This window comes from Hesperophylax consimilis, chromosome 8 (assembly GCF_061612785.1).
Source record: "Hesperophylax consimilis isolate HC1 chromosome 8, BYU_Hcon_1.0, whole genome shotgun sequence".
NCBI lineage: Eukaryota > Metazoa > Arthropoda > Insecta > Trichoptera > Limnephilidae > Hesperophylax > Hesperophylax consimilis.
This window is the reverse complement of record NC_142843.1, coordinates 24,260,652-24,277,809: the sequence shown is the minus strand read 5'-3', so window position 1 is coordinate 24,277,809 and position 17,158 is coordinate 24,260,652. Positions and strand designations below refer to the sequence as shown.

The window sequence follows — 17,158 nt, the reverse complement described above, 5'->3', positions numbered from 1 at the left end:
AAGCTGAACAATATTATAAAATTGCACAACTGTATTACATTACACGTAGGGACGTAGTACGTATGTACGTCATGTACGAGACAATTCAAAGGCCGATAGTAAAATATCAAGTAGACTAATTATAAGACAGTAAAACCAGAATATAAGTATGAAACAGGAAGTAAATTAATGTTTAGTAAGATTTGTTTGATTTTTATTTTATGGTAGAAACAATCCCTTGTTTGTTTTTGTTGAAACAAAAAAGAGCTTCATATTTGTATCTGATTACCTTTTAAATATTACCATATTACATATGAATCAGATTACCATATAAATATTACTGTGTTATAATGCCAGTAGACTAATTTTAACATTAGACTTTAAAATTGCCCAAATTAATATGCCTACCACAATCATTAATTTCCTAAAATATTAAATATTATTGCAGGTGCCTAAATGACGTCTCAATTCCGTCAACACCGTGAAAAGACTCTCTTCAAGATCCATCTTGTAGGATGGAGGAAACTCAGAGGCCTGCAAATCGTTGCACATCTGTTGAACTCGAGATCGAGTCGTAGAAGCGACCCTTTCTAATTTTTGCAGCTTAAGGCTTTGTTAGAGCTAAATTTTTGTAGCTTAAGGCTTTGTTAGTGCTAAATTTCTTACTAGACTAATTATTGCTTATAAATATGTGTTATCATTTATGCTATGCATAAAACCTTGTCTTATAAACATTCATTTATCATTAAAAAATAATAATATTTGACATGTCAAAAATATTTCACCAATAAATGAAGATATCATATGTCTCGACGCCATCTAGTGAAAAATTTAGCACTAACAAAGCCTTTCCTACAAAAATAAAGTTGGTTGTTAACAGGTGGAAAAAATATAATAAGCAGTAATTGTTGATTGTGGTACTAGTACATATTGAATCATTTTGGCTGGTTGGAAATAAGCCGACATAGCTCAGTGGATACAGAGCACCTGACCGGACATCGGAAGGCACGGGTTCAATTCCCGTTGGCGGCATTTATTTTTACTCGGGAGATATTTTCAATTGGTATTAATATTTCGGGCGACTAATTATTGCATATAATTATTTAAATATTTCTATTTTATTCTAATTACTTCTTTGTTCCTTCCCTAAGCTCTGCAAAAGAATGTAAGCTGCCCCCACCCCCTAGCTTGGAAGCTGGTAACGCCCCCGTGTACATTGTTTATTTCCTAATATAAATAACTCGATTTCCGCATGCTATTGTGAGGAAAAGATGAAGATAATTAAACTTAACTTATTATTATGATGCATGGAAAAAAATATTGTGATGCAACCAAAGAATAAAAATTTGATCACTGTATCATTCAGATATTGTTTTAAACATGGAGAATAAATAAACATTGTTGTACTACTGTAAATATATATATATATATGTATTTATTTTTTTTACAACTCCACAAAAAAGGCCCGGAGGAAAATAATTCCTTAAGGGGCCTATTAGGGAAAGGAGGAGAAGAAGTTCTGGGAAGGAAAAGGGCTTGAGAAGTGGGTAGGAATCAGTGTGGGGGTCAGTGTGTCCAAGAGTGACGGACGTGTGAATCCATCTCATCCATGGTCAACCAGTCTCTCATCCCACCTCAAAGGTCTCCCTCAACCAATATCATTTTAGTAAAAGGTAAGTACCTACTTCCTCAGTTTATTATAATGAGGAAAGGGCAACCATAAATAATTTTTTTAAATTAGTTTTGTAACTTATCGACTTTTAGCATGCAATCGTAGGCAGTACAATAAATCCATTATAGTACAGCCACCCCACCCACATAGCAACAAAAAAAATTGAAAAGAGGAATCATTTGAGAAATTGAAAATTTGCTTACTTAGCGGACTCCTGACATTTGAAGATGTAAACCTTTTGAGAAATTACTTTGCTTGTTCAGTGCAGATGTCTCTAGGCTACGTAGGTACCGTTTTGTGTACAAAATAAGGCTATTCATTGCAAAGTACCCAAGATTTTCCAAAATAGAATTTATTTTGACATGCACAAGATATGTCAATATTAACTATTGGTTTTGCACAACAGATGGCAATGCTTTATGAAGATAGAGTTCTTGAAAGTGGGTTCTACCCTGCAATTTATTTTAATTTGCATGGGTTCACTAGGTTATCTATAAATAGTTTCTACTTATCACTTAATTATTCATAGTAATACAAAATGTGTACGTCACACTGTCCATAATCCATATATTATCCACCTTCATAGTTGCATAACTTGTTTGCTTCGAAGCATTACGTCAGACAATTTTCACAAAATATCAATTTGATAAGAAAATGTGTTTATTTTTCAAAAATATATAACATAATAATTCATAATATAATATCAATATAACTTATCGAAGTAGGTACCATAAATATAAAATGTAATACAAAGGTGAATCAATAATAATAAAGATATTTATTATGGAATTTGGTAAAAGCCAACGTGATATATTATCGATATAATGCAGCAACTATTATACCATCCATTCCGTATGTTCAGTAATATTTTTTCAAATGTTTTTTAGTGCAATAATATCTAAAGTTGCCAGTTTAAAAAAAAAATATTACAATAAATAGAAATATAAGGAATAAAGCTGCCATTATATTTGAGCAAAGATCCATTTTCAAAATAGACTGTAAAGCGGTCATTTAAAGAAAAGCACCATAAATTAAAATGTCTAAATCATGTTTTAACTTTCATTAGAAAAATGTAGAAAATCTATTTGTGTAGAGTCAATAGTACAATTGAAAAAAATAGTTGTCTTTTATGCCAGTCCAATGGAGTCTATTAGTTCTTGCACTTTCTTGATGTATTGTTCCTTGGCTTCATCAGAAGAAAGTCCCTTCTTGGTGTGCCACGCCTCCCATTTAGCCTTGCCTTTGAAGTCAAACATTCCAGGTTTATCTGGAAGAAATATACATAAATAATTGAATAATCGATAAAGAAAAAAGATAATAATAAGGTGCATAATTCGGTGCATAATTCTGACTAAGGGATATTGTGTGTCGCATTGATTGATTATGATTAATGAATGATTGTATGTGACTTTATATGTACTGGTGTTTAGATTATTTTATCAGCGATATGATAATCATTTTGTCTGCATTAATGTTTGTAAGAGATGCAATTTAAAATAAATAGATGGTAAAATAATTAATATGACACACCTTGCTTTAAATTCTAAACATCTATTATTTGATGTGGATGTTAAATTATTATTTTATCTTCTATTATAATATGCATATAATTATATATTTTTAAAGCAAGATATTCCCTGGTTATGAATAAGCTGACAATATTTGAAAAATACATACTTATGAAGGACATTGAACTAAATACCCTTGAATATTAATTTAAAAAAACCAACTCCAGTAAAATATTGGCAGTATTTACTTGTATGTGCTGGCACCTCTGGCTGCTAGAGGCTCTAGTGTAGCATTGTCTAATTATATATAAAATCCAATAAAATGTATAAAAGTAAACCAAGCTTTACAACTTGTGACACTAGTGTAGCATACTGCCTTCAGATTGTATAGTAAATGTTAGAAGTCAGAGATATTATAACTATTCTACAGTATTTGATTGAACTCAGATTTAAAAACAAAAAATGTGAGAAGGGTAAATCAATATATGTACCCTCAACAGAGGTAAATTTGTAAATATATTCAGTATTGTAGAATTGTGCAACTGAGCGCTCCATAGTAACCTCTCTTTCTGCTAAATTGGTTACGATGGAACTATCAGCAGTGCACATAGAAGAAATATTGCGTGTCCTAAATATTTATGATAAACAAACCTGTGTTGCAATCACCAACTGAGCCCTGCTTGAAGAGTGCATAAATTTCCAAGAGATCGCTGTTTTCTGGAGTGGTCTTCAATTTCTTCACATTCTCCGCAGCTTGTTCAAATCTCTACAAAAAATTAAATATCAATCAATACTTTAAGATGATAACTATTACATACAAAATAATAATGATAAGTGTACAGAGAAAATAATTACATCCTAATATCGGATAAGATGAGATTTTCACCGCCAAAAGTATTATAGACTTATTTTGGGGTATTATGCCATGTTGCGCTACCTCCTTTATCCAACTCTTCAGACAACATTACAGTGTCTATATAATGCTAAATTTGGCTAAATTACCCCAAAAATAAATCGGTATATCCTGATATCGGTTATTATTGGATAAGATTTATAATTTTTATTTATTCGAAAGCTACATATTATTAAAAACTGATCAATCAATGCAAGACTTTTAAACTTATTTAAAACCTATCATTTCCATAAACTATAATGCAAAAGAAAAAGTTTTGCAGAGTAGGTACCTATCTAATTTTAATGTATGAGGTTTTGGTGAAAGGATAGCCTGTGTAATGAAGCTATCCCTTTTGTAAGGTAAGTTAAAAAAGTAATATGCTGGCATTCACGACATACAATGCATAGCAACGCTTTGTCCGAAAATTCTGCACATAGAAAAATTTCTAATTAATAAAATCGCTTAAATAGCTAGTTTACTAACCTCGTTTAGAGACATCTTATTTACTGTGATGATCTGTATTTATCTGGAAATAAGGTATACGAATATATAAACAAATACACTTTTATCATCAATCGGTCTAAGCAAAATAAAATGCTAAGAATAATAATTTTACAGCTTATTAAGACTGAAAGGTCGATGACACTTTTATAGCCTAAAGTAGCGGAAGTATTAATTCAAATGCACCAAAAAGTGGCGATTATATGAAAATAATAATTGAGGTATCGTTTAATAAATACGGGCAGCAAATTGGAGTTTTATAAACCAAAGTAATTAGATAATATTATATGACAACTCACCGGTAAACTAGACAGAACGGACACGAGATAGGTATGAAGTTAGTAAGTTATAAGTTAGCAGCGGCGATCAGCAAAATGGCAGAGAATCATTCCTAACTTCAAAACAATCAATCGTACCAACAGGGCAACTAGTTCACATAAAGGCGGGCAATTCAAACAACACTTTTCGGTATTACATGGATTTATTTGTACAGTAAAAAATATAATAAAAGTCAACCTATAATTCTTGTAGGTATTAAGTTATGTTATTATGAGTTTATGTGTATTTAGCGGATAATTCTGCGATTTTAGTTATGTAGGCTTCTTTAGCGGCATCTTTGGAAAGTCCCTTCTTGTCCAACCACGCTTGCCATTTTGCCTTACCCTTCAGGTCTAACATACCAGGTTTATCTGCAAAATAAATTAAACAAATATTGGAGCCAGTAAGTTTTTACGGAATTGTCTACATTATTTTATTAATAAATTACAGTCACGGATTTTTTGGTAAAAATGTTACAATAAGATTATTGTAAATAGTCTTAAACAGAAAAGTGTTAGGTAGGTATACCTAATACCAATGTTTTATTTTAATTTTAATATATTAATAGCTTATGAAGCATAATGGTGGCATAAGTTATACACTTTCCCCATGCTAATAATAATTGTGTTTTAAACTTTACACAACTTTTTGTATCATAAATGGCTGTTTATCAGTTGTGTAGAATTTAAAAGACACTTATTATTATGGCATTATGTTAAAGGTTTATGGTTTCTTTATGTGCACGTTTATTAGGTAGGTACTTATAGGTTTATGCTTTAAGAGCGTTTATCTGGGTGTTGTGTGGTCAAGTTAATAACATAGCATGGTACACTTGATGTGATTTTCCACGAGATTTTTTAAATGTTTACCTGTGGTATTGTCTCCAACCGTTGCCTGTTTGAACAGTGCGTAAATCTCCAATAGCTCTCCATCGGTAGGCCTTTTTGTGAAGGACTTTGCCTTGTCGGCCGCAGTGTTGAATCTCTGGAATAAGAAAAAAAATCATATTAAAAAATGCATTCGAAAACATTTATTATGGGCAGGTACCTACCCAAAAAACGAATTGATCGTAGGATTAGTGGCTTCCTTATAAATATGTAACTCTGTATCGCGTAAGCAGGTACTCGGTACAAGTAGTACCTACCTACATTCACGTTGTACACATCCTCGCATCACAAATCAGTAATCAATCGTGAGTGGTATATAAGAATCAATCCATATTCGCCTGATTCACATTATATTATTATCGTCCCCTTGACTAGACGACAAGATAAACCTAATGCTATAGAGTGAATAGTGGTGAGAATTAGTTCTTTCCTCTGTGGTTTAGCTATATGAAAAAATGTTATGTCCTTAGAGCTAGGTATTTACTGGTCAACAAGTCGACATTAAAAATTAAGTAACACGGCAGGTTACGCTAGGTTAGAAAAAAAAATCTTGTGAAATGCTTTTTTGCTGGGCCTGGCCTTCACTTGCTATTTCTAGTCGCGCGCAAAAATAAACATTGTTTCAAATGCAAGTGCACACACTTGCGACTAAACAATCACAGCGATTAAAAATTTGCAACCGGTCCTATTTTCGCTGCGACGCGACTGTCGCTCTACACACACAATGGACAATGGACAATGGACAATGCAAATGCACCCACTTGTGATAGTTTATTCGTAGTTCTTTTTTTTCTATGCAATTACGCCCATAGGGATTTTACAGCAGTAAAATTTTGACATGCTGCGTAATTTAGAACAAATAGAAAAAATAATGACGATAAACAAAAAAATACATACATACATGATATAAAAATCCAAGAAACATTTTTTTTAATAAAGATACATCAGATAGGTTAACAAAAAGGCAATCAAATGTTCAAAAATTGGGTTGGAATAGGTTTTTAATATGATCCACAAAATTCACTAGGTCAACATTAAACGGTGACCGGATAAATCATCAAAATGATAATTCATCACATCTTTAAAAAGTTATATAAAGTCATGGAAAGTGATGAAACAAAAACTTTATTAACTGGGTTAAGTAGGTTAGTTTAGGTTAGATTAGGTTTAAAAAAAAATTCATCGTTTCTAATGACTTTATATCACTTTTTAAAAGTGTTTTGAATTGTCACTGTGTTGAGTTATCATGGAACCGTTTAAGTTTATAAGTTGCAGGAGTTCAGAACAGTTTAATATAAAGAAAGTTTTATCATTTATTTTGCGTCTGTCTTCGAATGTATGATTTTTTATAGTATTTAATAAGAAAGGATAATTTATGTATTCTAGCGGGATATTTAATTTAAAATTTAAGAAACGTATTTTTTTTGTATTCGCTCAGTGTTATCGATATGAGTTTTGCAAGATGGAGACCAAACTACTTTTATGGTTTGTACGGAATTAAAGTTATTGGTAGTTCTGAAGCAGTCTTATTCTGGTTTCTGTTTAAATACTGTCCACCTTACTCATAATAGATAATACGAAGGGATAAGATTAGGTTAGTAGAACTATACTCATAATCATGCGCAAGTGTTCTGCATATACCAGCCGTAATACTGCAGTATTAGTGGCTGACAGATTTTTAGATTTAGATTTTAGACGGATTAGGGACGTATTACTGTCGTATTAAGACGGAGATCGCGGACTTTGTTAACAATCGAGTTAATTTGACAAATATTGATCGGTCGCGCATTGAAAATGTAGAAAAGCAGTAATAGGTAGGTACCTATTGTCAGCACTGTCAGAGGAATATTTTAAATCGATTTACCGAAGCGAATATGGAACGCATAATCAAATTGGCCAAATTTCGAAGTAATTCTGGGTCAATGACATCGCAAATGTAATCTGAAGAAACGTGAAGTTGGCAAATAAACGCGATATGCGAAAACGACCGTGTTTTTGAGAATTGCAACAAAGTGGTGCCAGTCAAAAAAATCTTGCATGTGTATTATATGAGTAAATTCTTTAGCCCGAGCAGTATAAGGCCCTCTTCACCGTACAGTTGTAACAATTAGTCAACATTACTTTTTGTCATTCAGTAATTAGAAGAAATCTGCGGGGTCATCACATAAATTATCAAATAACTTGTAAAACTGCCCTTTAAATTATCTTTGATTTGATATTGGATGTACCCAATAAAGATGCTTCCGCTGTTTACTTCTCTCCCGAAGCAAAAGAGCGAGCACACAAGTAGTTTCAATGACATCATTAGGATAACTAACTAACTAACTAACCATCACGCCGTTTCCCCGCAGGGGTAGGCAGAGAGGACGGACCGCCAAACAACTCTGTCTTGGCACACACTCCTTGCCTCATTCACATTCATACATCGTCTCATACATACTCTTCTATTGTTCTGACTCTTGACATGGCCCGACTCAAGTATCTGATTCACTTGGTCGTGCCATGTCTTCCTCGGGCGCCCCCGACTTCTGCTACCATTCACATTTGCATCGTATATTCTCCTTACACTCCTTTCTTCGCTCATTCGCTCTACATGCCCAAACCATCTAAGCGTCCCTTTCTTGATCTTACTCATTACGCTTACATCAGCCTTGCACTCTTTGCGGATATCCACATTCCTCACACGATCATACATGGTTTTACCACACATACGCCTCAGGGATCTCATTTCAACAGCATTCAATCTACTTTCATCCTTTCTTTGCCAGTTCCATGCCTCACTTCCATACATCAGGGTAGGTACCAGCACTCCATTGTTAGGATACTCATAGATATACCAGTGTAGGGTAGGTACCAGCACTCCATCATTAGGATACTCATAGATATACCAGTAAACTGTTCAAATGCAACGATTTAAGGTGGAAACACATTATTAAAACCCGACGCGACCCGATGAAACGCGATGCGTGTTGAGTCGAATCAAATGTATTGTTTTCTTATGACCAGAATCACACTATGAACATCCGACGCGACGCCATGTCGGGTGTTCATAGTGTGATTCTGGTCATAAGAAAACAATACATTTGATTCGACTCTACACGCATCGCGTTTCATCGGGTCGCGTCGGGTTTTAATAATGTGTTTCCGACTTTATTTATCGCAGTGTGCAAGGTGCACTTGTAGATTTTCTGCGGCAGCGATTTTTTGGTCGCCGCGACTAGAAATGTGCAAGTGAAGGCCAGGTATGCCAAGTATGAATCACTAGTGAACTGAATCGAAGAGTTTTATGCTTGATCAAGTATTGATGCTGACGTCAATAAGAAATGTATGATTCATCGCATTCACCGGTAGGTAATTATAAGAAAACGCTTTCTAATTGCGATGATCTCAATAATAATTTATCATTGTCAAACGGTCAATTCAAAAACTATTTTGACGGTTAATCGGCAAAATTTTAACACCTCATTTAGTCTGAAAATTCAGCAGAATTCGCAGACTAAGGTCCGAAATTTCAGTTGATAGCTATGAGAGATTGAGGTATTTACGTTCCTCAATCACTCTCCTAAATTTTATTTAAAGCAGAAAATCCGTATGTTTGAAACAGAAACACTCTCGTTGAGCATTTCCAACATAAGCTTTTAAATCTCAATTTAACTTTTTTAAACTAAGCAAGATTATTCTATCTTTTCAAATGTTCAAAAAAGTGACGCAAAAAGTGTAAAATTAAATAAATTAATCGAATCATCATTAAACTAATCGACTTAACAATATAATATTGCCATCGTTTGACGGCCGGCATAGTCCAGTGGTAACGCATTGGACTGCCATTCCGAAGGTCACGGGTTCGAACCCGGCGTGCGCAAATAAATTTTATTTGATTAATTTGTGTTATTTCACAATTAATTAATTAAAATAAATTAAAATTAATAAAATTAATTAAAATAATATATAGTATATTTGCGGCACGTTCCAGAGTGGAAGATACTACCAGTATCGCCCTGGTGTAAGACCACCATTCAGAATTGAAACGTTGCTCCAAATGGCTTTAGCCGTGTTTAGTGACTAGATCTGAATAGCCAGGTACTTCCCCACCTTCCTCTTTCCCTTCCCCACTTACCTTCGGCCTCACAACATCCCCCAATTGGGGATGCCATAGTCTCACTGGCTCCAGATGGGAGCAGTTGGGACTCTTGTGAGGTATTCACTATAAAAAAAAAAAAAAAATCGTAAATTTAATGATTTTAAATCATTATTATAGCGTAATAGGATTTGTATGCGTCAGTTCTAAATTTCCATTAATAATAATACATTACAAACGATTGTCATAAAACAGGGTCAAGATAAAAAAAAATACATTACAAATTTTCCCAAACGATCCATCCCACTGTGAGTTTTTTTTTATGCAGTAATCTGAAATTAAATCCTGAGGTATACCACATGTAATAAATGGTATACCTACGCGTAATAATACTGACAAATCTTTTTTTGTGAACCTCTGCCACCTTTAAAGTACGTAGGTACTTATGTTTTTTAATGTGTTTTTCTGGAGTTTGAACTTTGGTATTGAGGCAAGGTGCAGTCTTATAATGCAATGTAGATTTTTAATCATATATTTGAATAGTCATTACTAGTGTCACGAAAAACCGCAGATATTATCATAAATATTACACAAAGTCAAGAAAGAAATTTTCTGCTTTCCTACCTACGTAAGTACTGAACACCTAGCACGGTCGATCGATTGTGGATTTTTCGATAGCTGAAGTCCGGGCTTCAAAATTCGATGCACGAGTAATTGACAGTAATTTTCCTCTAATTTCCAACATCATGTGTGAAAAATTTCACCAACAAGTATAAAAATTCTGCTTTAACGTGTGGGAAAATTGGATAGGGTGGTTTTGGTTTTTCAAAATAGATAGTAACATTTCTCTTGATTAGAAGGTTAAAAGTGCAAAATTTCATCAATCTCGGAATAAAATTGTAGATTTATTAAAAAAAAGTCCCTCGCCCTCCCACTCGCGACACAATGCAAGTATATTTTAGAAGATAATGTCGGTAACTTGTCATTTTTCCCGAGCACGACTGGAGATCGTTAGCGTACAAAAAACAGTTCAGATCGAATAAATCAAGAACACTTAGTTGTTGTGAACTGTTTATTCGTTAGTTATCTGCAGTCATGCTCGGGAACGATGACAAGTTACCGACGTTATCGATAAAGCCTTAATCGATCGACCGCTCTAGATACCCAAGTGGCCCTAAAGTCATCACCCTATCGGAAGATGCTCTCGTTTTTGCAAACGATCTTACATGTCAGGACTTTGACATTTGTGAAGTAAACAGAAGCAGAAAATATGTTGAAAAACCATGGATCGCTATACTCCTAAGCCGCTTAATTATATTTTATAATACTTTAACAATCTAAATACGGCCCTGCCTACATCATACGTAATCTGTTGTTAATATCGGTACCTACGTGGGTAAGCTGTGTAAGCAAGAATAGTAGGTATATGGTGTTGTTGAAAATAATATTATTGACGATTTTCAATCATAATTAACAATCCATTTTTCGTTAATCGACCACACCTATTTAATATTATCGTATGTAAATCACATTATTATGTCCTGTAATGATCACATTAATATTTGTATATCTGAAAAATAACCTAAATGAACTTGAAACGTGAAAAGTCGTTATCAGTTTATCAAAATATCAAGATAGCAATTACATAAATAATAACGAGTATTTTATTAATACCTAACGAACCAAATTTACCTAATTTATAAAACTGATTAATTAATAATAAAGTATTTCTGTCTCTGGCAGCTCCTTGTACCAAAATAAAGATAATTATAATATTTCAGTATACAGGGTGTAACAGCACGTATCCGAAGGATTTTAACCAGCGATTCCTAAGCATAATAGAGTAAAATATGTAGATGTTATTATGTATCATTATCGAGTTTAATTTGTAAAACTCCATATCAATTTTAAGTTTTTCTTTTATATTCAATAATATTATTATTCATTTTATTAAAAAAAAAACACTTTATTTATAAATAAGTTCTGCTGTATAATTATTAATATGCGTGTTAGCTATTGGATGATCACAGTTTGATAATGCCTTCGAAGGCGAAACAGCTGTCATGCATAGTAATAATAATTACACAGCAGAACTTGTATATTAATAAAAAAAGTTGTTTAAAAATATGATTGAAAATATGAAAGATAAACTAAAAAATAATTAGAATCAAATGTTATTTTTTCGTCCGTTGATATTTTTTTTTCAATTAAAAAAATATATATGCATACATACATTTCCATCACACGTGTTTATGTATATATCAAATTAAATTCCAGCACTAATCATTTTAATAATTAAATACTTATATACGATTGTTTATTATTAAATTTGCACACTATTGGATATTTGCATACTATTTTTGTGTTATTTTAGATAAGTACGGAGCAGAAAATCTATATTTGTTTGTTTCTGAAGCAGAAACACTCTCGGTCTGGCGTCATGACTTTTGTACAGCTCTGTCTGAAATTTCTAGGTAATCGAAACTACTTTCAACTCATATCGTAATTTGCATCATGAGCCATGAAGCTTTAATATACATTTGACTGTAAGAAAGGTAAGACGAGACACAAATTTGCTTTTTCCTATTATTGATTGAAATCTCGGTCGAAGCCGAGGTCGGTGAAAATCTCCTCAAATACCTACAGAGGTAAACAAATCATATCTGTGGAAAAAATCAATATCAAACGGCTTATAATTAAATCATAATATAAATATTATAATTCGGTAAGTCTATATATAATAAGAGATATGACCAGATTACGAGATTATTAGCGATCGATTAATCTAACTGTTGTTTATTAATTTTTATTCATCAAATTTAGGTAATATTTTGCAAATATTATGTAAAATTTAAAAGCTTGTTATCATAAACAATTCACTTTAAATCAATAAAGTATGACACTACCTTAAAACCAAAAACATAAAATATATTAATATACCTATGTATTGTATGCATATATTTTTTATAATACATTAACAAATATTAATTGAATAATGTAATCCGGTTAATGCAACTGCATTTGCCTTGATAATATATAATAACTAAATGCGAAAATATTTATGATTTTTATGAACACGTGTTCCGACGTCGTTATAATATATTCGTATTTTATTAAAATTTTATCAGGAAACCTATTGATTCATTCGTTAAGGCCTGCAATCCCGTTTTTAACCGGATTACTAATGATTTGAAGAGATTTTTAATATATTAGCAATACTCATTTTAATCCTCATAAACTTATATAAACCTATCTAGAAAACTGCAATAAATTTGTAATATTTGTTGTTTGAGCTTATTTAATTACATAATATTATCGAAACTAGTTAATAGGTACTTAAGGTACTTTATACTAAATATTAAAATTCGTAATAGAACCAGCAGCCATACGTCATATGAGAAGGTTGTTGCACTCTTCTACTTTTAGCCTATTTCGTACGAATTTGTGCCATTTCAGTTGAGAATAATAATTAATTATACTACATTCACGGTCTCTTCTGTAACTGCCTTTGAAACAGGTACCTAACCTGTGTAGATTCTTATCAAGCAAACCCAGTATTTTCCTATAATATAAGGAACATAACTACCATTTTTATTATCAACACTTTCAATTTACTCACATGTAACTGTGCGTGATATCGATACTTAGGTTATCAGTTACCTGGGTACCGATCTACCTATTTAATGCAAACTCTCTCCAAATGTGATATACCGTTGAAACGATTAAATCAATATCAACAATTAAACTGTTAGTTTGATTGGCTTTAATCATCAAAACTGGGCTGTTCTTTTAACGTCTTCCCAATCACCACCTAACTGGTCTACTTTCATGAAGTCTCAAGTTTCTTCAACAGGTATCTGAACATCCTATATAATCCGCATATTGTTTTACAATACTTTCTCCAGTCATGATTATAAAAAAATCGCGTGTATATTAAATCATTCATTCGTGTTAGAGAGACATTAAATTGACAAGAACGTATTTTTGTGTACGTGGTTAGAGGCAGATATAGAAACAGATAAATCGATGGCAAAAATATCGTAAAATCTCTAATTCGATCCTCAACTTTTACCTAGGAATCTCAAAGACCATTTGGCTAATCTATCTGACCATTATGTATGGGCAAACAACGGCAAGTTAAAAAAAAACCTGTAACGCAAGACTAAATTCAAGCACGACAGCTCTTGATGAACAGTTTTTTTTTCCGGTTTACTTAAAATAAACCGATGCTATTTATTTGTACGAAGCTGTATAATAATCACAATAAGTATTTATAATCTACTTTTAGAATCAACCAAGCATTTAAAAATACTCTTGCTACGTGTCGCTGACTCAACACGATATCTAATAATTGCCTTTTTTACGCAAATAAACTTGATGGATGACTTTTCGTTAAGTACAAAGTTCAGGTAGGTTCGAGGAGCTAACCTGTCTCATATCCTGTATATATTATCATTTAGTATAATACCTGCGATGATATTACACACGGACATGGGGCAAGGTAATATAGCAAGAAATATAAATTGGTAGGTATTTGTACCTGTCAAAATTCTCTAGCTATCTCACTTATAAGGTAAAAGTAGATGGTTAGTAGATGGATGTGTACAGCATATTGTGAATGATTCCTAAAATGGTTAAACCTATTGACCATATATACCACATAAGGTACGACTACGACTTTTGAACTGCGGGCATAGTTGAGGTCATTACGATAATATATTATGTAAATAATAAAATACAGACATGTTCCTACGGTCCACTCGTCACAAAACCTTAGGTAAAGTTAAATAACGATTTTTAAACATGAAAAAAGCGACTTGCACATAAAATAGAACATGGAACATTCAAATTTAATGTTCATGTTACGTGCAAACAAATTTATTTAAAATACCAAATTCGTTGAGTAAATATTGTACCTTGTACCTAATCAAACACTTGTATATAATGTTATGCGTGTTTAACGTATTGGTTATTCGTTACCCATAAGTAAAACAATATTTATATTTTTAAAATATGGTGTTCACGAGGTTATCTACAAACAGTTATACTAACATTCCTAATCGTAAATAAAATAAAATATATTACCTCGTCCAGTGACATGATTGTGCTGAAATAAAAATAATAAAAACACGTAAATATATAGTAAAATATAACTCGACTGTGAGGTTAAGCCACCTTTGATATTAAAATGGAACTTAATCATTTCTTGCACGAACAGAAGAAAAATAATTTATCCAATTGGTTCAGTGTTTCAACTTATTGCAAAATGCACAAAAAATATTGCATTAAATTGCAAAAGTTTTTACGGTCGCATACACCATACGCTCGACAAATATCTCGTGTCAATTAAATCAGAATTAATTTGAATTAAGAATGTTTAATAAAAAGGTGGGGACGTACCTGGTTTGGATTTGAAGAACGTATTCACAGTTGAAACGATTCGTGCAAACTGAAATCTATTGGATACTATACAAAGAGGTACGCGCGACCTGAGAACAGTCTGCGAAACAATTCAGTATCTACCTACTTTTAAAATACAGGTATGGACTCAACAGTCAATAGGCAGAAGCCAAGTGGAAATTTCAATAAAATACACAATTTTTTTATTTTATCTCATCGGGTGGGGTTAGGTGGGCGGTTCTCATTCAATAAAACGAAATCAAAATCGCCAAATATGTAGAAAAGTCGGACACGATTAATAGGCACCGTTTCTGTATCAGTAACCGAAAATGTATGCATTTTAACAGTTATTTCGTTAAAAAAGCGGATAATTTGACGTATTTTGTTAACTAACCTTGAAACTTTGAAAATAATAACGATGACCGCCCAGTAAACAATCGATTTTAATTTCAACGAAATAACTATTATTTTCCATATACGCAAACTGAAATAGTTTGGAAAAATGGAAAATAAATTGCGTATTAACCATGTCCCACTTTATTGTATATTAATGTTAGGCTTAGGTTGGTTAGGCCTCAGCACGGGTAAGCCACCCAGTGAGGCCAACATTTTATTTATTTTAAAAAAACATTAATCTCATTATGTTTTTTGTATTATTATTATCTTTTGTTTTCGTTTATTGTGTATGTATTATCTTACAATATCTTTTTATATTTACTTTATATATATATTCTATGTATAATATAGAGCTCGTGGGATTGCACAACCCTCCCCGTCTGGAATAAAAAAATAAATAAAAAAAATACTAAATTGTGCTAAGAAATGTAAGATATTGTACCATAAATAAACAATAAAAATAAATATTTACCTCAAGATAATCTGTTTATACTTTATATTATTCGTAATGCACACAACAGAAAGATGGTTAACATAAAAAATACAAAGTTATACCAAAGACCAAATACCAACGGTCCGATAACGGTGTACAACAATTCTAAGAATAAATAATGTAAAAAGAGAATAACAACAACAAGTGAATTCAGTTGAAAACAAGATTTTCGAGTAATTTTGTTCTGGGGTCTATCGCTAAATTTGTCCGGAACCTCGCCACTCCCAACAGTGGACGTATAATCTTATTTCTAGTAGTTCTGTGAACAGTAGTGGATTACTCCGTCTTGGCAGCTCGCAACGATTGCAACGCTCATGCTCTCTGGCGGAATGAAAAGGTACCATCGAATACGGTTACCATCTTGACAGGATTAACGGGACACGGAACAAACAAACAAGTTTACAGACAGATGAAATGCAAAGTCGTCAAATCAAAACGGACCGTTACGCTCAGTTAATTAAGTCAATAATAATATATGTATAATTTGCATAAGCGCCATTTTTTTGCAAAATCACTGTTCAAATAAATAATACATTTCTGCAATGAAATATGTTATTACTAACTTTAGACTAGTCCGTATTATCAATTTATGTCTAACATATTGCATCCACCGGTTCGTCGATCACTAAAGTTCTCTAAATGCATTTATTATTTTTGTTTAATTATTATTGTTAGACTGTTTCGACGTTCAAAACCGTTCAAATAATAACATTTAAATTCATGTTTATAACATTAAAAAATCTAAATTATCTATATTTTAAATTAGAAATAGATTTTTAACGATATTTTTAGTTGTTGGTGTTAAATTTCATCAAGGTCAGGTTTTATGGTAATCTGATTTTTTTTCCTTTTTTATAATTTTAGACTCAAATGTTGTGGTTTACCTTACCTTAGAGGTTACCTTAGAGATGTGTGATAAAAATGAAGAATTATTAATCCTTTTCCACTATCGTAATTTTAATGAAGTATGCAGGTTCTAGTACCTACCTACATTAATTCCAAATTGGTTGGGAAGATATCATAATAAGAAA

General features: G+C 32.4%; 2 protein-coding genes across 2 annotated transcripts; both read right to left on the bottom strand.

The window, feature by feature from the left end:
* Positions 1–2,293: 2,293 nt before the first annotated feature.
* On the bottom strand, positions 2,294–4,939 carry LOC149421767 (acyl-CoA-binding protein homolog 1-like). Its single transcript, XM_089634536.1, has 4 exons — positions 4,855–4,939; positions 4,538–4,580; positions 3,811–3,925; positions 2,294–2,918 (listed from the first exon to the last, which is right to left on the bottom strand). Exons 2-4 carry the CDS (start codon positions 4,550–4,552, stop codon positions 2,779–2,781), a joined length of 270 nt encoding a protein of 89 aa, XP_089490662.1. The 5' UTR covers positions 4,553–4,580; positions 4,855–4,939; the 3' UTR covers positions 2,294–2,778.
* A 78-nt stretch (positions 4,940–5,017) lies between these two features.
* LOC149421766 (acyl-CoA-binding protein homolog) lies at positions 5,018–15,376 on the bottom strand. Its single transcript, XM_089634537.1, has 4 exons — positions 15,239–15,376; positions 14,924–14,945; positions 5,743–5,857; positions 5,018–5,244 (listed from the first exon to the last, which is right to left on the bottom strand). Exons 2-4 carry the CDS (start codon positions 14,936–14,938, stop codon positions 5,111–5,113), a joined length of 264 nt encoding a protein of 87 aa, XP_089490663.1. The 5' UTR covers positions 14,939–14,945; positions 15,239–15,376; the 3' UTR covers positions 5,018–5,110.
* Between the last annotated feature and the right edge of the window lie 1,782 nt (positions 15,377–17,158).

Coding starts and splice junctions, on each gene's coding strand:
- LOC149421767 (XM_089634536.1), bottom strand. Junction 2,919..3,810: donor AGTTGGTGATTGCAACACAG/GTTTGTTTATCA, acceptor TATTTCTTCCAG/ATAAACCTGGAATGTTTGAC.
- LOC149421766 (XM_089634537.1), bottom strand. Junction 5,245..5,742: donor GGTTGGAGACAATACCACAG/GTAAACATTTAA, acceptor TTTATTTTGCAG/ATAAACCTGGTATGTTAGAC.